The sequence below is a fragment of the Panthera onca genome, chromosome C2, assembly GCF_046562875.1.
Source record: "Panthera onca isolate mPanOnc1 chromosome C2, mPanOnc1 haplotype 2, whole genome shotgun sequence".
Classification (NCBI taxonomy): domain Eukaryota; kingdom Metazoa; phylum Chordata; class Mammalia; order Carnivora; family Felidae; genus Panthera; species Panthera onca.
The window spans coordinates 104,442,415-104,461,696 of record NC_138347.1 but is presented as its reverse complement, the minus strand read 5'-3'; the positions used below and the strand labels follow the sequence as shown (position 1 = coordinate 104,461,696).

The following is a 19,282-nucleotide window of genomic DNA, read 5'->3' as shown; positions in this document are numbered from 1 at the left end:
GAACTTTTGCAAAATGCACATATTTGGGCTCCAAGTCTGGAGCCTCTGATGTAGTTGGGTCTGAAATGGGACTGAGGCATGTGCGTTCTTTTAAAATTTCTCTAGGGGCGCCTGGGTGGCTCAGTTGATTGAGTCTCCACCTCTTGATTTAGGCTCAGGTCATGATCCCAGGTCGTGGGATGGAGCCCCAGATTGGGCTCCATGCTGAGTGTGGAGCCTGCTGTCTCTCTCTCTCTCCCTCTCCTCCTCTTTCCTGCTCGCACCCCCTCCCAAAATAAAAAAATAAAATCTCTCTAAACTCTACCTCCCTGCTCAAGTTGAGAAACACTACCTTTTTTTTTTTTTTTTAACTTAGATTTCAAGTTCATAGGACACATTTATCATACTCAGTTCATGGCATACTATCATCATTGGTCCATGCAATGTCCCTCTCTGAGTTTGTTAATTTCATTTTTTTCACCATACTGCACTTCCATTATCACTGCCCACAAAGACCACCACTCTAATGTATTGAATGAGTGTATTCACTTTGTATCTACTTTTGGAAAATGTGTTTTGTTGTTTTCTATGCATGCATTTCTCATTTACAAAAACAGCATTTTGTTACATAACCTATTCTGTTTTTTACTTTAAAAAATTTTAGACTCTTTTTTTAGAGCAGTTTTAGATTTACAGAAAATGTGAGCAGGAAGTACAGAAAGATCCTATATACTCTTCCTGACCCCCAACCCAGTGTCCCCTATGATTAACATCTGCATTAGTGATTAACTTTTGAACTTCAGCTGTCCTAGAAATGAATGATAGGACAGTACTGGGTGGTAAGGGAGCCTTTTGACTCCCAATAAATGACAGTGCTTTTCTATGAATGGAAATAAAGAGATGTCTTGGAATATGGAGATAGATTAACAACAAAACTCCAAAGTCTATTATACAAATTGGTGCTAGATCACTTAAAAATTTCTTTTCCTTCTGATTTTAAAACTCTTGACTCATCTTCAAGGAGAAAAAGAACAGAGGTCATGAGAAATATCATAGCCAAGTTGCAAGTTCTGTGATTTTATACTTGTGAGAACTAGTTTCAAAGTAAGTTTTCAATTCAATTCTTTGAATTAAATAGAAAAAGAAAATGAGAGGAAGAGTCAGCATCTGAAGAGAGATGACTGAAGCTCTTCTAATGGCGATTACTATGTGAAGATGTCACAGGGCATCATGACATCCACAGGAAAAAGAAATTTCTGTCTCTGCTGGTAAGGCTGTGGGCAAACAGGCAAACTACATTTCTGGGGAACTCCTCTGAGAGGCATTTTGGCAGTATCTGTCAAATTTCCATATGCATCTACCTTCAAATCCAAGGAAATCTTGCTCAGTTTGGACTCAACTGGAAGTTATTTCTTCCCAAAAGGAACTGAACTGGATGTAAATCTCGCTGAAGCCCTCAGTAGGGGCAGAGCACGAAGATGCTGGTCGGAGGTACACACCAAGGTGTGAGTGTGGAAAAGCTGCCGCTCCCTGGAAGTAAGAAGCTGGTAGCAGGTCAGCACAATGTGTTCAAGGAAAGCTAACCCCCCATAGCCATCATCCAGGGAGATACCTTAGTAAAATCTGAACTTTGAGCAAGTGCAGATGCAGATTTTGAGAATTCTTTTAAGTTTATTTATTTGAGAGAGGCGGAAAGAAGGGAGGGAGAGAATCCCAAGCAGGCTCTGTGCTGTCAGGGCAGAGCCTGACTTGGGGCTTGATCCCACCAACTGTGAGATCATGACCTGAGCCAAAACCAAGAATCAGACACTCAACGGGCTGAGCCACCCAGGAGCCCCGTGATTTTGAGAACTTTTAATGACTTGTAAGGAAGGAGTTTTCCTAGGCAAACTTGGTGTGTAGCAAGAATGGCGTTCCTTGGAGGAAGATCAGTAAAGCCTAGATCGTAAGTGAGTAAGTGAAATACAGTTGAGAACAGAAACATCTCCCAAGAGTTGACTAAGAACTCCACCACTCCTTTGGTGTAGAGACACTGGAATATGGCACACAAAACACCTCTGCGCCGTATTCATTGTACTACTTGGTGTGGGTATAATTAGTGAACCACGTGCATTTTCTTTTATACTGTGATTCAGTCAGTTTCTATTAGTCTATATTATTTTCATAGAGCCCCAAGCTGTAGATAATAGCCCAGATGGTGGACTCAGATGACAGTTGCTGTGAGTTGCTCCAATGAGGTGACCTGGTTGGCTGGGGCCCTAACAGCATGGTGCCTGAGTTTTCTGTCTGGTGTGCTGCCTGTTACAATGACACTGGGCAAGAAGTAATGTTTGTCCTAGTGACTCTGGCCCCACAAGAAACAAACACTTTGTGTTTAGCCTGTTCTGTTCCAGAAGGCAAGGAAGTATGTCATATGCTAACGAAATTGTTTTATATAGTGAGTAATGTTTGCCATATATTATAGAAATAGTTTTATATGCGGGGCACCTGGGTGGCTCAGTTGATTAAGCGTCCGACTTCGGCTCAGGTCATGATCTCATGGTTCATGAGTTCAAGCCCTGTGTCAGGCTCTGTGCTGACAGCTCGGAGTCTCGAGCCTGCTTCAGATTCTGTGTCTTCCTTTCTCTCGGCCCCTCCCCTGCTCATACTGTGTCTCACTCTCTCTCTCTCAAAAATAAATAAACATTAAAAAAATAGTTTTATATAGTGAGTAATGTTTAAGGTTTTATGCTCTAAAGCACTGGTTCTCTAAACATTATTGTGCATCACAATTGCCTAGAGTGCTATTAAAACCCAGATTTCTGGGCCCCAACCTCAGAGATTCTGATTCAGTAGGTCTGGAATGGGGCCCAATAATTTGCATGATAAGCTTCCGTTATCTAGAACATTCACAGGTTAAATTTCTTATTCCTCGTGATGCTGAACTTAAAACTTAAGATGTTACTGCCAAGTGATATGGAAAGCAGGATGCTCATTACAACTGTCTCTGCTTCCTTTCCTGCACCAAAGGCTTCTGGGACCACTCTGCTGTACTTCCTCGATCCTCTGCCAAAGTCCCACCTCCAAATTGGAATCTAAAATGGGGATTTCACACTTCTCTGTTATTAATTTCTCTCTTCTCTTTCCTCCATTTCCTGGTGCTAACATGTAAAAGAATAATGACTAATATGGGGCACCTGGGTGGCTCATTTGGGTGAGCATCCGACTTTGGCTCAGATCACTATCTCTCAGTTCATGAGTCTGAGCTCTGCATCAGCTCTCTGCTGTCAGTGCAGGGCCCATTTCAGATCCTCTGTCCCCCTCTCTCTCTGCCCCTCCCCCACTCATTCTCTGTCTCTCTCTCTCTCTCTCTCTCTCTCTCTCTCCCCCCCTCTCTCTCTGTCTCTCAGAAAAGAAAGAATAATGACTAATATATAGCAGTATATAATTGAACAGTTGTGTTTGAGGAGTTCAAAGAAAAGGACAATCAAGAAAGATCCATGGAAGAATTGAAAAGGAAGCTCAACCTGGACAGAAGGATGTCATCTGGCCAGGCAGATAATAGCATATGTTTCTGACCAAAGCAGCCTCTTGGGCAAAGGTCCAGAAGCAGGACAAGTGGAGAGACAGGTCTGAGAGAGGGGTGTGTGCTGGAGAGAAAGGAAGAAGGAAGACGGAACAGGTAAGGTCGGACTAGAGGGCCAGGCAGAGCTCAGAGTGGATTTAGTAAGACGTGGGAAGGTGCTGAAGGTTTTATAGTGATTACAGGCTTGTTTCAGGCAGATTAGTTAGGCAATGGAGTGTGCGAGATGGCTTGACAGTGGAGGCCACCCAGCAGGCTGTTCTGGAAATTCAAATCTGCACAAGCCAGTACTGGGTTCCTTCTTACAGCCTGAAATGCATTTAATTCATAATCTAAGACATGCTTAGATATTACCTCAATGAGTCTGGGCAAGCTGGGCCACATCATGTTCTGACTTTCTTATATTGAAGCCATCTAAAAATCACTTTTATTTTCAATACTTTATATGTAATTGTTCAAAGTGATTTTAAATAAAGTCTTTTCAAGCTTACACGTCTATTCTTTCCATTTTACAGGGTTGGAACTAGCCTTTTATTTCCTTGCATCACCTCACCTTCTCATCCCTCCAAGCCTTTTCTTTCCTGCCTCAGTAAGTTCTCTCCTCATTTCATCGTCTAAGTCTAAATTATCTGTATATCCTTTTTCCACCTGGCCTAGTTTAGAGGTAAGCATTTCCTTTTGCCTAATGATTAGACTCACAAAAAGATACAGTGACAGATGGATTTTCCTCCCAATGTTGCTTCCATTTAGTTTATGTCATATATGATTCATTGATGATCTCAGGATAAAAGCAGAATATGTTCCTCATTTGAATGAGGGAATATGAGTATTTTCCCCTATGTTATACGTGTAACCACATTTCCCTAGGTCATACTGATGACATAGCAGTGTGTGGCTCAGTCTGTACTAGCAAAATGCAGAGATCCCAGTCCTCAGATCCTTCATAGAAACTTTAGGGTGTCTGCTTCAGAGGGTGTTTTCCTGGCTCTCGTCATCCTCATTTGTGCTCCTAAGGTCAGCCCTGTGGTTCCCACTACCTTGACACCTCCTCAACATAGGCGTATTCATGCTTACTCCTTAATTCCATTGTTTTTTTTTTTTAAATGTTTATTTGTATTTGAGAGAGAGAGACAGAGCACGAGGGGGGTGGGGCAGAGAGAGAGGGATATACAGAATCCGAAGCAGGTTCTAGGCTCTGAGCTGTCAGCATAGAGCTTGACTCAGGACTCGAACCCATGAACCATGAGACCATGACCTGAGCCGAAGTTGGATGCTTAACCCACTGAGCCACCCAGGCACCCCACCTTAATTCCATTCTTAATGGCTGTCATCCCACCCTTCTTTCCTGGCCTACCCTCTTCCAGGGCCCCAAAACAGATGTGCTTTGTGCTCAGAAGCAGTGGTCTTTATTACTGCTCCTTCCAGGATCAAAGCCCAAGCCAGAAGCTAGGCTGAGCTGCAATTACAGGAACAGTCATGGTGCTATCTCATAAGTCATCCTCCCTTTGATGTCCTCCAGTGAATTCATATCAAGCATGTATGCCCCAAATCTCCTCTCAGGGAATAAACAGAACCGTGAATTACACTGCAAGATTTCTATAACTCATTTCTTGAACTTAGGGCAGTTTTATCATGGTTTCTACAAAATTTTGTCTTTGGGTATTTGGAAGTGATGATGAGGCACATTTCTCCACTCCTCCTGTTTCTTTCTCCCCTCCCTAGATACTGTACACCTGGCCTCAATGGGGCCCCCTGAGGTTCTCATTCAAATCAGGTGCAGCTCTGACAGCCCCCAAATACCATCAAAATGTCTAAATATCTGATGTACACAAATTAGGTCCTGTTCATTCATTCAAAATATATTATAAACATCTACTCTATGTCAAGCATCATTCTTAGAACTTGGGTGATAGCAGTGAACTAGGCAGGCAAAATCTCTGCTCTCAGAATTTATGGTAAACAAATAATTTCAGATCGTGCTAAGTGCTGTGATGAAAATAAGGCAGTGATGGGGATGGTAAGGGAAGCCTTGCTGAAGAGGTGACAATCTGAGACCTCTATGGTGAGAGGCAGCCATGAGAAGCCCTGGGCAAAGAATATTCTACACAGGAGGAAGATTAAGTGTAAAGACCTGAGCCAGAAGTGGAAGGCCAGTTAGCCTGCACTGTAATATAAATGGAGGATGGGTGTGAGGGAAGTGATGGGGGGGTGAGATAAGAAAGGCAGGCAGGGGTCATACCATATAGGGCCTTATAGGGCTAGGTAAGGAGGTTCAATTTTACGTAAGTGCCATAGGAAGTCATTGAAGAGTTTAACCAGTAGAAAATCATGATCTAAGTTTTTTTCCTAACTAGTATTTTTTTAAATTAAGATATAATTCACAGGGTGGCTTAGTCAGTTGAGTGTCCAACCTTGATTTTGGCTCAGGTCATGATCTCACAGTTCATGGGATCAAGCCCCAGGTCGGGCTTTGTGCTGATAGTGCAGAGTCTGCCTGGAATTCTCTCTCTCCCTCTCTCTCTGCCCCTCCCCCACCTGCACGTGCTCTCTCTCTCTCTCTCTCTCTCTCTGTCCCAAAATAAATAAACATTTAAAAAGGATATAATTCATATAACACAAACTTCATCATTTTAAAGTGTACAATTCATTGGTTTTAGCATGTCATAATGAGTGCAACCATTATCACTAATTCCAGAGCATTCCTGCCACTCCAAAAAGAAACATCGTACCTGTTAGCAGTTCGTCCCCTTTCCCCAGCCCTGGGCAAACAGTAATTTGCTTTTCAAATCTATGGATTTGCCTATTCTGGACATTTTTACATAAATGGAATCATAGAGCCTATTGTGCCAACCTTCTTTCACTTAGCATAATATTTCAAGGTCATTCATGTTGTAGCATGTAATAGTATTTCATTCCTTTTTATGACAATAATATTCCATTTTATGTATAGACCACATTTTATCCATTCATCTGTTAATGGACAGTTGGGCTGGTTCAGTTTTTCGCTTTTATGAATAATGCTGCTATGAACATTTGTGTACAAGTTTTTTATGAATATGTGCTTTCATTTGTCTTGGGTATATACCTACGAGTAGAATTGCTAGATCATTTTGTGTGTAATTCTGTGTGTAACTTCTTGAGGAACTACCAAATTCCTTTCCAAAGTGGCTGCTCCGAGAAAGAGCCATTTTATATTCCAAACAGCAATGTATGAGGATTCTAATTTCTCCACATCCTTGCCAACACTTGTTATTTTATGTTTTTCTGATTAGAGCCATCCTAGTAGGTATAAAGTCACATCTCTTTGTGCTTTTGATTTGTCAATTCTCTAATGACTAATGATGTTGAGAGTCATTTCATGTGCTTTTTAGTTGTTTGTATATTTCTTTGGAGAAATGTCTACCTAAGCCCTTTGTCTATTTTTATCTTGGGTTATTTGTCTTTTTATTGTTGAGCTGTAAGAGCTCTTTTTATATTCAAGATACTTGGCCCTTCTCAGACATATGATCTGCAAAAACTTTCTCCCGTTCTGTGGGTTATCTTTTCATTTCTTGATTTTTTTTTTTTTTTGACCTCATATAAGTTTTTAGTGACCTTATATAAGGCTATTCTGGCAGCTATGTGGAAGACAGACTATTAGGGAGCAAAAATGGTGGCAGGGAGATGAGTTGGGAACTATTGCAGACAAGACTATCTCTTGTCTCCAGGCAAGAAATGACAATAACTTGGATGGTAGAAAAGGTTCTGGCTTTACATCATCATTGGCAGCTCAAAGTATGCAGTGCTAGGTCAACTGTCTGAAATATTATACTTTATACTGTTTTGAGCCCAAGGGAGAAAATTGTGGCACAACTAATATTCATGTGGCTCATCCATAGACTTAAAAATCAGCTTTATCATGTAGCTTCAAGTGGCTCTGGATTTACTACACCAGTCCTGACCATGGCTACAGATTTTGGAGATCCAAACTGCGAATCTCACCGATAAAAATATGCCAAATCTTATTAATAAGCTCATATACAGGAATGGGAACTCTTAAAGTAAAGAGAATGTGCTATTTTGGGAATTGAGGTACAAAAACAACTCAAAGGCCTGTGCCTGGGCCCTCCATCCCCAGTAATGAAGTCTCTTCAGACAACAAAGGAGAAATTTGAAACTTATGGTTTAGTCTGACTATAAGAGCAAAAACTTTTAAAGGAAACTCTCTTTGTTCAGACTGCTATGACAAAATGCCATAGACTGGGTGGCTTATAAAAACAGAAATTTATAGTTCTGATTGCTGGGAAGTCCAAGATAAGGGCACTGGCAAATTTGGTGTCTGGTGAGAGCTCGCTTCTTGGTCCATAGACTGCCATCTTCTCACTATGACCTCACATGGTGGAAGGGAGCTCTCCGGGGCCTTTTTTGACAGGGCACTAAGCTCACTTAGAAGAGTTCCATCCTCACGACTTAGTCACCTCCCAAAGATGACCACTTCCAAACACCATCTTATTGGCCATTAGGATCTAAAATGAATTTGGGGAGGACACAAACAATCCACAGTAGAAACAGAATGAGAGTTCAGTGGAGAGACTGGACATATAGGAAGATCAACATAAGCTCTTGGCAACAAGAAAGGATATATGCCAAAGGAATAGGAGGTATACTGGGGAGGGGTGGGGGGGTGGGGCTGATTGTTCATAACAAGGGTATTAGAAAAGGTAAAGATGTTTTTAATTATTATTAGTTTAGGAGTCATGATTAGGCCCATTAAAAAAAAAAAAGAGGTAAAATCTCTGAGTCCCTGCTCCTAAGAAACCAAATTCAAGAATGAACGGAGAGGCTCCTCTGAAAAGAACAGATGAAGAATCAACACTAAAAGCATTGAAGAATAACCTTTTGAAGACTGGGGTGGTTCTACCAAGTAGTCACAAAGAATGGGGACAGATTTGAGAGGGGAAGACCAGGAAGATAAGCATAATATATTCAAGTCACTGTTACATGAGTTTGATTCAGAGACAGACAGTTAATACAGGTGGCAAGTAGGTCCTGCCTATACCTTGAGGGCACATGTCAGAGAAACTTATGGAATTGGCATTCTAAGGGAAGTCTCGTCAGAGATGAAACATAAAAATGGAAGTCAAACAGAATAATAATCGATAGAGTCCAGGCCCAGATTATAAATTTTTTTAAGTTTATTTATTTATTGGGGGGGGGGGGAGGAGCAGAGAGAGAGAGAGGGAAAGAGAGAATTCCAAGCAGACTCCATGCTGTCAGCACAGGGCCCGATGTGGGGCTCGATCCCACAACCCTGGGACCAAGACCTGAGCTGAGATCAAGAGTTGGGTGCTCAACCAATAGAGCCACCCAGGTGCCCCCAGGCCCAGATTAGATGTTGATTTGATGGGAAAATATCTTCCAAGTGCAACTATTCAACATGGGCAGGAGAAGGTGGCCAAGATTTGTTTACACGGTGAAGCTTCTGGTTGCCTTAGAAATTATGGATTTCATATCCCTCACTAAGGGATCATCTATACATCAAATGCCAGAGGAATATGCTAGAAAAACTATTTTCTGGGCCAGAAGGCAAAGAGAAAATAAAGAAAGGAAGGCCCTCAATTTTAGCCCTGTGTGTGTTAATAAAGGAGAGGATTCAATTTAAGAAGTAGGTTAAACTTTTAGAGATTCTACAGCCTCTGTGGCAGCAGCAGGGTAATGGCAGAGGGGAATGAAGCAGTATAGGCATATACTAGTGCATCAGTTAAAGATGTCCCAGATGCAAATGCTGTTCGAGACCTGGAATATACCAAAGTTGAGGAAACAGCGAATCAAGGAACCCATTGGGGGAAGAATTGATTCCTACAGACCATGAGAAACATAAGCTCTGAAGCATCAACAATAATCTGGTTCAGGAATCTAAGAGTAATTCTTCAGCTGAATCAAATATGACAACTAAGCAAAAATCTCCTTCCTAGAGAGATTTTATAATCCTAAGCAATTTAATAGCAAGAAGCTATAGAAGCACTTCCTGTGGTGTAGGACCAAAAAAGTCCTGCTCATGAGTTGTTGATGAGGCCTACACTTAGTTCGGCATAGGGATGCCAGAAATATGAGCTAAGGGAAAACAGGAAATCAGAGATTATGAACATGTAGAAAGGCAGGGGCATGTCAAACAAAGTCTGGTGATTCGGGCTGCCATCAACGCAAATTTCTAACTGTGCAAGATTGTAACGTCCCAAATGCTACTATCTTAAAAAGAAGACTATCAGCAGAGCCTCAGCACCCCTCCTATATGACACTACATAGCGTCAAAATGAACTCCCAGATGGGAGTTTGAACCTGATTCTGTGTAAATTCAGATACCAGATACTTCAGATAACTAGCCTGGACTCACTGGCATCATGAAGAGGTTAAACTAAGATATTTTCTTGATGTCACTTCCTTTTGTCCACTACTATTGAATCTCTGCCAGGATCTAAAAAAAAATTTTTTTTAATGTTTATTTATTTGTGAGAGAGAGAGAGGGAGAGAGACAGAGCACGAGAGGGGCAGGGGCAGAGAGAGATACACACACAGAATCCAAAGCAGGCTCCAGGCTCTGAGCTGTCAGCACAGAGCCCAACACCGGGCTCCAACTCATGAACTGTGAGATCATGACCTGAGCTGAAGTTGCACGCTTAACTGATGAGCCATCCAGGCATCCCTCTGCTAGGGTCTTTAGTGACACTAACTCAGGGCTCTGGAAACATCATCCTACTTGTGATAACGCAATTGAGTTGTTTTTCTAGATTTGGTGGTTTCGGGGGTTGCTGTGATAGTCTTTTGTGTTGTTAAGTCTTGGAGCCTTTAAATACAGGACATCCTGGAGACGCAGTCAGTATGCACCCTAGAGGATCTATATCCATTCCACAGAACATAGCCCAGCTTGTAGCTGCCAAAGACACCCCAGCTCTACTTGGCAGCAAAGACCCTTCTAGCTGAGAGTAGACAGAAATAAGAAATCAGAGAGGATGAAGTCTGGACTTCAATTTCTTTGGATCTTTAACTTACAAGTGCAAGAGAATGTGATTTTGCATTTTAATTCTTTTGACCTCTGAAATCTTTGGACTAATTTGCATGGAATTTAATTTTTAACTTCAATTTCCTCCCAGGAAAATCCATTAAAAAAGGCAGTTAAGATTAAATTTAGGACTTTGTATGTTGATGACATTTTTATGAAATGTGTTTATGTTGTTATTTTATTTCTTTGCCAAACCTTTGATAAACTACATTGGACAATGTGGCTGGAATAATTTGGGAAGGGAAATAGAATATAGAAAGAATTTTAAGCCTTGGATGCAGGTTTTAGAATTAATTTAATTAATGTGTTATTCTGACCCATTTTAGAGCCTTCCGGAGTTAAAAATAAAACACTGCCCACCAGCATCCCGGAAGAGTTGCAGCTGGTGTTGGGGGAATAGTCTTTTGAAAGTGGGGGATGAGGACTGCCCAGGTAGATTGTTAACTTTGTCTCCAGAGGGCAGCCACACCACTGGTTAATGGTTAAACTAAATGGAGTAAGAGAAGAAAAATGTGGAGAACGTTGGAGGAGGGGAATCTTCTTTCCTATGACTTTCTGGTCTTTCCTCATCATCACTCACTCCTCCCAGAACTTGTCAGACTTACTGCCACTGCCTGCATGATCAGTGCTGGCCAAGCCAGCAGGCTCCTCCACCGTCTCCCTCCTCCTGGCTCCTGGAGATCTGCCTGCCTGCTGCACACATGTGTTCCACCCTGTTTTTGCATTCTGTGAGTATTCCAAGAGCAGCTCTCTGCCCTGCACAGGGGGTCTAAGGTGGCCCACACAGCTTGTGACTGGGTAGGAAGGCTGTCTAGCTGCAGGTTCACAATTTTAGGATGCATTCAACCTGCAGATAGCATGAGTCATCAATAACAGCTCTTTCACTGATAAAGATAAAGGTCATCTTTTTAGAGTGCATGGGTGGCTCAGGATGCAACTCTTGATATCCACTTAGGTCATGATCTTACAGGTCATGGAATTGAGCCATGTCGGATTCTGCACTGACAGAACGAGCCTGCTTGGGATTCTCTCTCTCCCTCTCTCTGCCCCTCCCCGCTTGTGTGTGCTCTGTCTCTCAAAATAAAATAAACGTAAAAAAAATATTTTAAAAAAGGTCATATTGGGGTGCCTGGGTGGCTCAGTCAGTTAAGCGTCTGACTTCGGCTCAGGTCATGATCTCACGGTTTGTGAGTTCAAGCCTTGTGTCGGGCTCTGAGCTGACAGCTTAGAGCCTGGAGCCTGCTTTGGATTTTGTCTCCCTCTCTCTCTGCCCCTCCCTCGCTTGTGCTTTGTCTCTTGTTCTCTCTCAAAAATAAACATTAAAAATTTTTTTAAATTTTTTTATTAAAAAAAATTTTTAAAGGCCATCTTTTGATTGATGTTTGTGTGACTTCTGTGTTTACTTTTCAGTTGATACTTAACTTGGGCCGGGAATGTGTCATTTTAACTCTTTATCTCTGTTAGAATGACTGTAAAGTTTAGGGGATAGAGCTGACAGGCCTTGGTGACTAATTAGGTGTGGAATATGAAGGAAAATGACAGATCAAAGATGGTTCCTAGGTTCCTGGTTTGCATGACTAGGTAAACAGTGGTGCCATTTAATAATCTAGAAGCCCTAATTCTGAGAATAGTGGTAGGCATGTGGTGAGAATGACTAGTGTGGGTGGAAAGAGCTGTACTTGTGGTGAGGGTTTGGGGAGGGTGAGTGAGCACTATGCATAAAATGAGAATGACTTGGTGGGGGTTGGATGGCTTGGAGGCTGGGAGAGTGAGGAGGAGGCCACTGATAGAGTTCTGTAAGAGATAAGGTCTTTAAGTAGGGTATAGAAAGCGGGATTAATGCTGGAGACATTTAGAAAGTAGACTCAATAGAACTTAGTGACTAGCTGGATATGGATAGAGAGATGAGGGAAGGGGGTCCCGAGACACTCCAAGGTTTTAAGTTTGTGAACTTGCCCATCTAAGTTAAACATTTGGTAATGACAAATGTTGATTTGATAGAGTCTGTCATTTTAAATACAATAACTCTTTTAGCTACAATAAAGGCAAGCAGGATATAGGGAAAGAAAAATGAAAGATGCACTTCTCAAAAGGACAAATCTCCTATTCAAAGAAAAAAGAAGAAGAAACAATCCAAACCCCTTAAATCAGCAGCTCAGAGCAATCTTTTAGGTTGAGGTGACCTTCCTTGTAAATGTGATACACTCTATCAGGGGCTGGCAAAATTTTCTATAAGGAGCCATAGAGTAAATATTTTAGTCTTTGCAGACCATATGGTCACTGCTATAACTACTCAACTTTGCTGTTGTAGAGCAAAAGCAATCATAGACAATAGGTAAATTAATGGGCATGGATGTGTCCAATAAAACTTTACTTATAAAATGGGCAGTGGGCTGGATGTGGCTCACAGGCCACAAGCCACAGTTTGCTGACTTCTGCAGCTTACATAATACCTTACACATGTGGCATGGTTGCCTTGCCTTCGACTCTTAGAAGAGGGCAATGGCTAGTCCCAAGACTAGTTAATAAAAGAGGGTCATGCAATGTTATACAAAGTTGGGAGAAAAATGGTTCTCTTTGACTGATAATAATACATTATATTAGCAAGGCGAATATGACTCCCATATATGGATGTGTTGAGAAGTACTGGAAGAAGATTAATAATCTGATGCAAGATGTTTGAATTTTTAAATGAAATGGCCAAAGCAGAGAAGTGGTGAGGGTGGGGGGTTAGAAATAGAAAAGAAATCTCGGCAGCCCATGTCCTTCTGACCACATGTCTACCTTCAGGCCGTAGACCTTCCCTCTTTTCCCATCCAGCAGCAGGAACATGTAGAACAAAGAAAGGTGGTGACTCCTGCTTATGGCAGGGACTAAAAGGACTTCCAGGTCACAGGAAGAGGGCAAAAGCTTGATGGTGTTGGCGAAGGGCCACTGCTGAAGAGGGAAGGTGGGGACCACACAGAGGGAGAAACAAAGTGAGAGCATCATAGGGGTGGGGGAGAAGAGGGTGGTATGATGGCAGATAAGGCATCTATGGGGATGTTTTCCATCCCCATGGGAACATCCATGGGGGAACAACCTCAAAGGATGGTCAGTGAGGCCTATGCTCATGGACCATGCTCAGGGATGAATCGGTTTGATAAGGAGGGCAGTGGTGTACTTCTTTCCTCTACCACAGTCATACAGTTTGGAATCTGTCTATGGAAATACTCGAGTTCAGAATTATCTGACCCTCCTTCTGTGGTGTGCATGTGTGTGTTCACTTGGCAGGGAAGGGGCATAGATCATCCCCCAGCAATACCAGTCAATGGCAAATAGGAGAGACAACGAATGATATAAATGAAAGCCAGAGAAACCAAGATAATTCTGATGTGCTATTATGATCATACTGATTTTATGATCATAAAACCACAGAACTAGAAAGGACTGTGGGAGAGTATCTGACCTAGTCTTCTGCCTTTATGAAAAGTTAGTCTTTCTTAATGAGGTATGTGACAAAAGACCAGGCATTCCTCCTCAATAATCCATTCCAGTCTTTTTTTCACTCTGGCAGTCTGGAAATTCTTCTTTATGTCTAATAGAAATCTCTCCTACTTTAATCCCATTTTCTCTTATTTGATCTTCTGTGCCATAGACAAAACAAAAACCCTTTACACTCTTTAAGACATAGTAAAGGATCATTTATTAGGGCATTTGAACATTGAGAATATTCAAACTACAGAACTGTGATGATGATTCCTTCTGCCAGTGTTGGCTCAGTGGCCCAGATCACTTAGTGCAGTCAGGGTGGTGCAGGGTATAATGGACAAATAAAAAATAACCTTGTCAGTGGCTATTTCAGGTGAAAGAACACCACACATTTTATGAAATAAAGGTCATTTACTACTGAGTAGAAAAAGTATTGTGGTACAGTCCAGATAGACATTTGAAAAGGAAAAGGGCTGCAAAAGCAAGTAGACATTGATGAATGTGTTCAAGTGAGAGTAGCATTCACGTCTCCTTTAGTTTTGCTGGAAGCAATTTCAACAAATCCTGTTAGCAATTTGCTCACACTTCTTTCTTCAGACAATCAAGAATCTCACAATAAGTAAATATGGTTTGCTTTTTTACTATTGTATATGGCTTTTGGAGGATTATTTTAAGGAAATATGCATCACAAATTCTACCTTTTGTAGTGTAAGAATTCAAAAGCATAACCTATCTGTTGTTTTTAAGATCATTTAATATTTGAAGTTTCTTATAATGTGTTACATTTTTTTTATAATGTGTTACATTGTTGTTGCTTTCAGGTAAGCCCAGATATCTTTACTTGATGCAAAACGATGACAAATCCTGAATCCGTTCTTTATTTGATGTAGCTTTATTAGATAAAATGTTTCCTAGCCATACAAAACTTTTGAATTTATATACTTATTTATTTTGATCATTAAACACATCCCATTTTAGATTCCGTTGTGTATTTATCATGGCTATGCCATGGTAACAAATTAACTCACAAATCTCAGTGGCCTAACGTAACAGAGGTTTATTTCTTGCTCACATTACATCCAACTCCTATTTGGATCAGTGGGGAGCTCTCTTCTACACAGTCTTTAAATGTTAAAGATCTTTTATTTGATCACAGTGTTCTTTTCAAGTTCAGAATGATCTTCTCATTAATTGCTTTACCCCTCATTCACCTTTTCTCAGGTGAATTCCAGTTTCCCAGGTGATTCCAGTCCCACTTTTCTATCTGTTAGCATTCTTAGATATAGACAAAAGAATCAACTCTAGATCATTTAAATGAGAAGGGACTTATTAAGGGAAATACGAAAATCCAGGTAATCATTGGAAAGACTGGAGGAACAGGTGCCAGGCCAAGCTACCACCTAGAATCTAACTGTCTTTGTTGCAATGGGGAAGCTACTGCTCCCACTGTTGCCCCCCCCCCCCAACAATGACATTGAAGTCACCTGTGTTGGCAGAATGGTTATCTGGACACTACCTGTTCTTCAGGTAGTTTCTGATATGTGCAATGGAGAGCCAGAAAACTAAGTTCTAGAAATTCACCCTAGACTCAGAGGCAAGGGAGATTAGGAAGTGTTTAATTTAATTTTTTTAAGTTTATTTATTTATTTTGAGAGAGACAGAATGGGGGGAGAGGGAGACAGAGGAACCGTGCACGCACACGCACATGCGAGTGGGAAAGGAGCAGAGAGAGAAAAGTAGAATCTCAAGTAGGATCGTGCTGTCAAGCACAGAGCCCTATGCGGGCTCAGTCCCATGAACCTGAGATCATGATGTGAGCAGAGATCAAGAGTCGGAAGCTTGACCAACTGAATCACCCAGGTGCCCCAGGAAATGTTTAATTTTAGAATTTACTTTGGGAAGACAGAAGTCACATGTGGGAAGCTATCAAAATGTGGGGTGGTTTCAAAAAATTTAGGACTGCTACAAATACCAGATGTTTACTATACTTTCTTTTATAGAACTCATTTTCTGTGCACTTGTAAATTTCTTTTTTTGTTATAGAGGTAATATAACTAGGAATAAGAAAGAAGTACTCATATTGCCACCACCCTAACACAGCTACTGTTGTTATTTTGGTATATCTCCTTTTGTCCCTTTTCATTGCAGAATTCTCTTCTATAAAATTGTGTCACAGTGAATACTGATTTCCTAGTGATATATTAAAACACAAACATTTTTCCTCATGTTGCCACATTATCTTCAAAATCATGAATGTGAGAGGCTGCTCAGTATTGCAACAGTTGGAATGGCTCCACTGTGTGAATTTACTATGTAAATATAATATTGTGACACAAGTCAATAGGTATAACTTTTCTGATTGCAGTTGTATGCTTAGTTTTTCATTTATGCTGTGATTATATCAACATCTTGATGGTTTCTTATTTTCCTGTTTTCATCAAGATGGGTGACCTCACAGAGATATAGTTTAAGACTCAGTGTAGATAGGAAAAGAAATGTAAAATTTTTCAGGCAACTGTTTCATTTAAGTACAGAAACATAACGTTCACTCTTTAGAATAAGGTGCTTTTAGTATGTATCATCCATGCTGGCAGCCAGTCTTCCTTTATAAAATGCCAGATAATTTTTTAAAATTCCAGATAACTGTTCCATTATTCATTTGCTTATGTCATCATAAACTTAGTATAATTTGTAACCATTATATACAACAAAATCCAATTTTGTTGAACTATACTTCCCAAAAGAAAAAGTCACACACACACTATAGCCATAAGAAAAATCCATTAATTCATTTGAAATATATGTATTGTGCACTCACTATTCCAAAGAATTCTGCTAACTCCTGTGTGAACAAAACGATAACATATGATTTCTACCAAGGGGACATGTAAAATCTCTGATCAGAAAACTTTTTTTTTTAAGCAGCAATATGTTTTTTAAGTTTTATTTAAAGGCACTAAAAGAACATTAGATTGGTAGAGTTTTCACAAGTCTAGCACTGTATGACTTTGAACATGCCCAAACTCTCTGGGCCTTGGTTTCCTCATCTGTGAAGAAAAGTTGTTAAGCTCAGATTTCCTATCTGTAAGATCCTGAAAATAATGAAATATTCCACAGGCTGTCAGTGGTTCTCTATCAAAAAAATAATAATAAACATATATGTACTTACTATATGTGTGTATGTTTATACACACACATACAGACACACACACAAAAATGATACTGCGTTGAGAAAACTGACAAAATGGGGATCCCATGTAAAATTCACGAAGTACTAATCTAGAATCTATCATGAGAAGAACAACTGTGCCTAAGAGTTCTTGATAGCACTTGCAGTGATAGAAGTCTTGATCTGCTTCTAAACGCCAATCAACTGCTGGGCAAGATTGTCTCAAATGGGATCATTTAGGCTCATGTAGGTACAGCATGCAGTTAAAAGAGAACAGTTACTATTTTTAACTGACTAATGGACAGCCAGGCTCTGAATAGGTTACTTTTCAAACGTAATCTTATGTAATCCTCAACAACAGCCCAATGCCGGAGGTATTGTTGATTGTTTTACAGGCATGGAAATTGAGCCTCAGGAGGTTAAGTATTTTGTCCAAAGCCATGAAGCCAGCAAGCAAGCAGCAGAGCCAGTTTCCTAACTTGGGTCTGTCTGACTCCAAAGTCCACACTCCTTCAATCCCAACCTATTTTTGCATAGCTCTCTAACTGGAATTAATTAATATTGATATTCCTGTTATAACAGTTCTTGTGAAATTATCAAAACTAATAATGATGTGGTCAAAAGGAGCAAAGTCACTTAGAGAATAGAGGTGATTTTCCAAATAAAGTTTAAAATATAATATTAACTAAAATGTGGTCATTTTACACTTACACACACACACACACACATACACACACACACACATGCATATACACTGGCATTAGTGGAAGGCATCATTATTTAGGGCATAAATAATTCCCTTTATATTCTGTTTTTCCCATGTAGCTTTTTGAAATGAAGTAAAGAAGAGTTTGCTCCCCCTGAATCCCTAGCGGCTTATGAACATTTGAATCACTTTCTTTCTGGGTCTCAATCATTCTCAAGTGAACCCCAAAGTAGTTTCCTTTTTTCTCTATGCTTCTTTTGAAGGATCCTCATTTGTAATCATTATTATTAGCATGCAACTAGCACATCAGACTTGCAAAGCCTTTTATAATTATTGTCAAATACATTTTTCTAGTCTGGGAGACCAACATTTTACAGACACGCAAAATAAGATGTAGATACATTAATTACCTTGGCCAGAGTGACACAGTGACTTTCTGCAGACACAGCCAAGGGAGAGCTGAAGCAGTCTTCGATTTTAGGACAGAAACTCTGCTCCTTGGATGATAACATTTAACAGTTGCACTCATCCTATGATTGCAGAAAACCCACTTCACAAACAAATCAGTGATAGAAGTGCCTTAAAAAAAAACAAAAACAAAAACAAAAAAACCCTAGAGTTCCAATTTATTACCCAGAATTGACTCACCTTATTTTCCAGTTACTCTTCAAGTATTTGTCCTTGAGTTAATTGATAAAAAGCTGCTTTAGCTCTCCATCCTTATCTTTAATTTGTGCACTGATTTAAAAAAAATTTTAATGTTTATTTATTTGTGAGAGAGAGACAGAGTGTGAGTGGGGGAGGAGCAGAGAGAAAGGGAGACACAGAATCCAAAGCAGACTCCAGGCTGTGAGTTGTCAGCACAGAGCCTTACACGGGGCTCAAACTCACAGACTGGGAGATCAAGACCCGAGCCGAAGTTGGACACTTAACTGACTGAGCCACCCAGGTGCCCCCTAATTTGTGCACTGATTTTAAAATAAGAGACACAATGCTATTTCATGTACAATAGACTTCCTTGCTACTATTTTGGTTTGCTCCCTCAAATTCTTGTGTTAACATAAGGCTTGATGGTAAATAAATGTGAGAGAAAAGTTGTTGCTGTCCCCAGAAACGGAAGTCCTCCTGTATTTGACTTCTAGCCAGATCCACCTGAACATGGCCCCTGTTTTTAAATCAATATTTTAAAATTCACTTTATTGCTCACTCTTGGCCAGAGGAGCTTCCATCTTTTAACCTTTCTGATGACTAAGCTGAAAATGTCTTTGATTTGGATGAAAAATAATACAGTTAAGAGAAGGTAGTGAATCTTTGCTGTATGGCTAATAAATAAGACCATGGCATTTTATATTTGAT

The 19,282-nt window shown here is 40.4% G+C and overlaps 1 protein-coding gene and 1 long non-coding RNA gene across 3 annotated transcripts in view; one reads left to right on the top strand and one right to left on the bottom strand.

Annotated features, from left to right (window-relative positions):
• Positions 1-4,130, top strand: part of LOC132683326 (uncharacterized) — a 50,099-nt gene extending 45,969 nt beyond the window's left edge. The window contains exons 4-5 of one of the 2 annotated variants that reach the window (XR_013549772.1): positions 1,118-1,247; positions 4,057-4,130. This is a non-coding gene — a long non-coding RNA (uncharacterized LOC132683326). Of the gene's footprint in view, positions 1-1,117; positions 1,248-1,402; positions 2,980-4,056 lie in introns of those variants that run through there. The other variant, XR_013549773.2, reaches the window with a different exon arrangement.
• Positions 4,131-17,940: 13,810 nt separating this feature from the next.
• The window catches only part of LOC144612765 (uncharacterized), a 41,901-nt gene continuing 40,559 nt past the window's right edge, over positions 17,941-19,282 (bottom strand). The window contains exon 3 of the mRNA XM_078432197.2: positions 17,941-18,505. Coding sequence (XP_078288323.2) covers positions 18,333-18,505 — 173 coding nt within the window. The 3' untranslated portion in view covers positions 17,941-18,332. The remainder of the gene's footprint in view (positions 18,506-19,282) is intronic.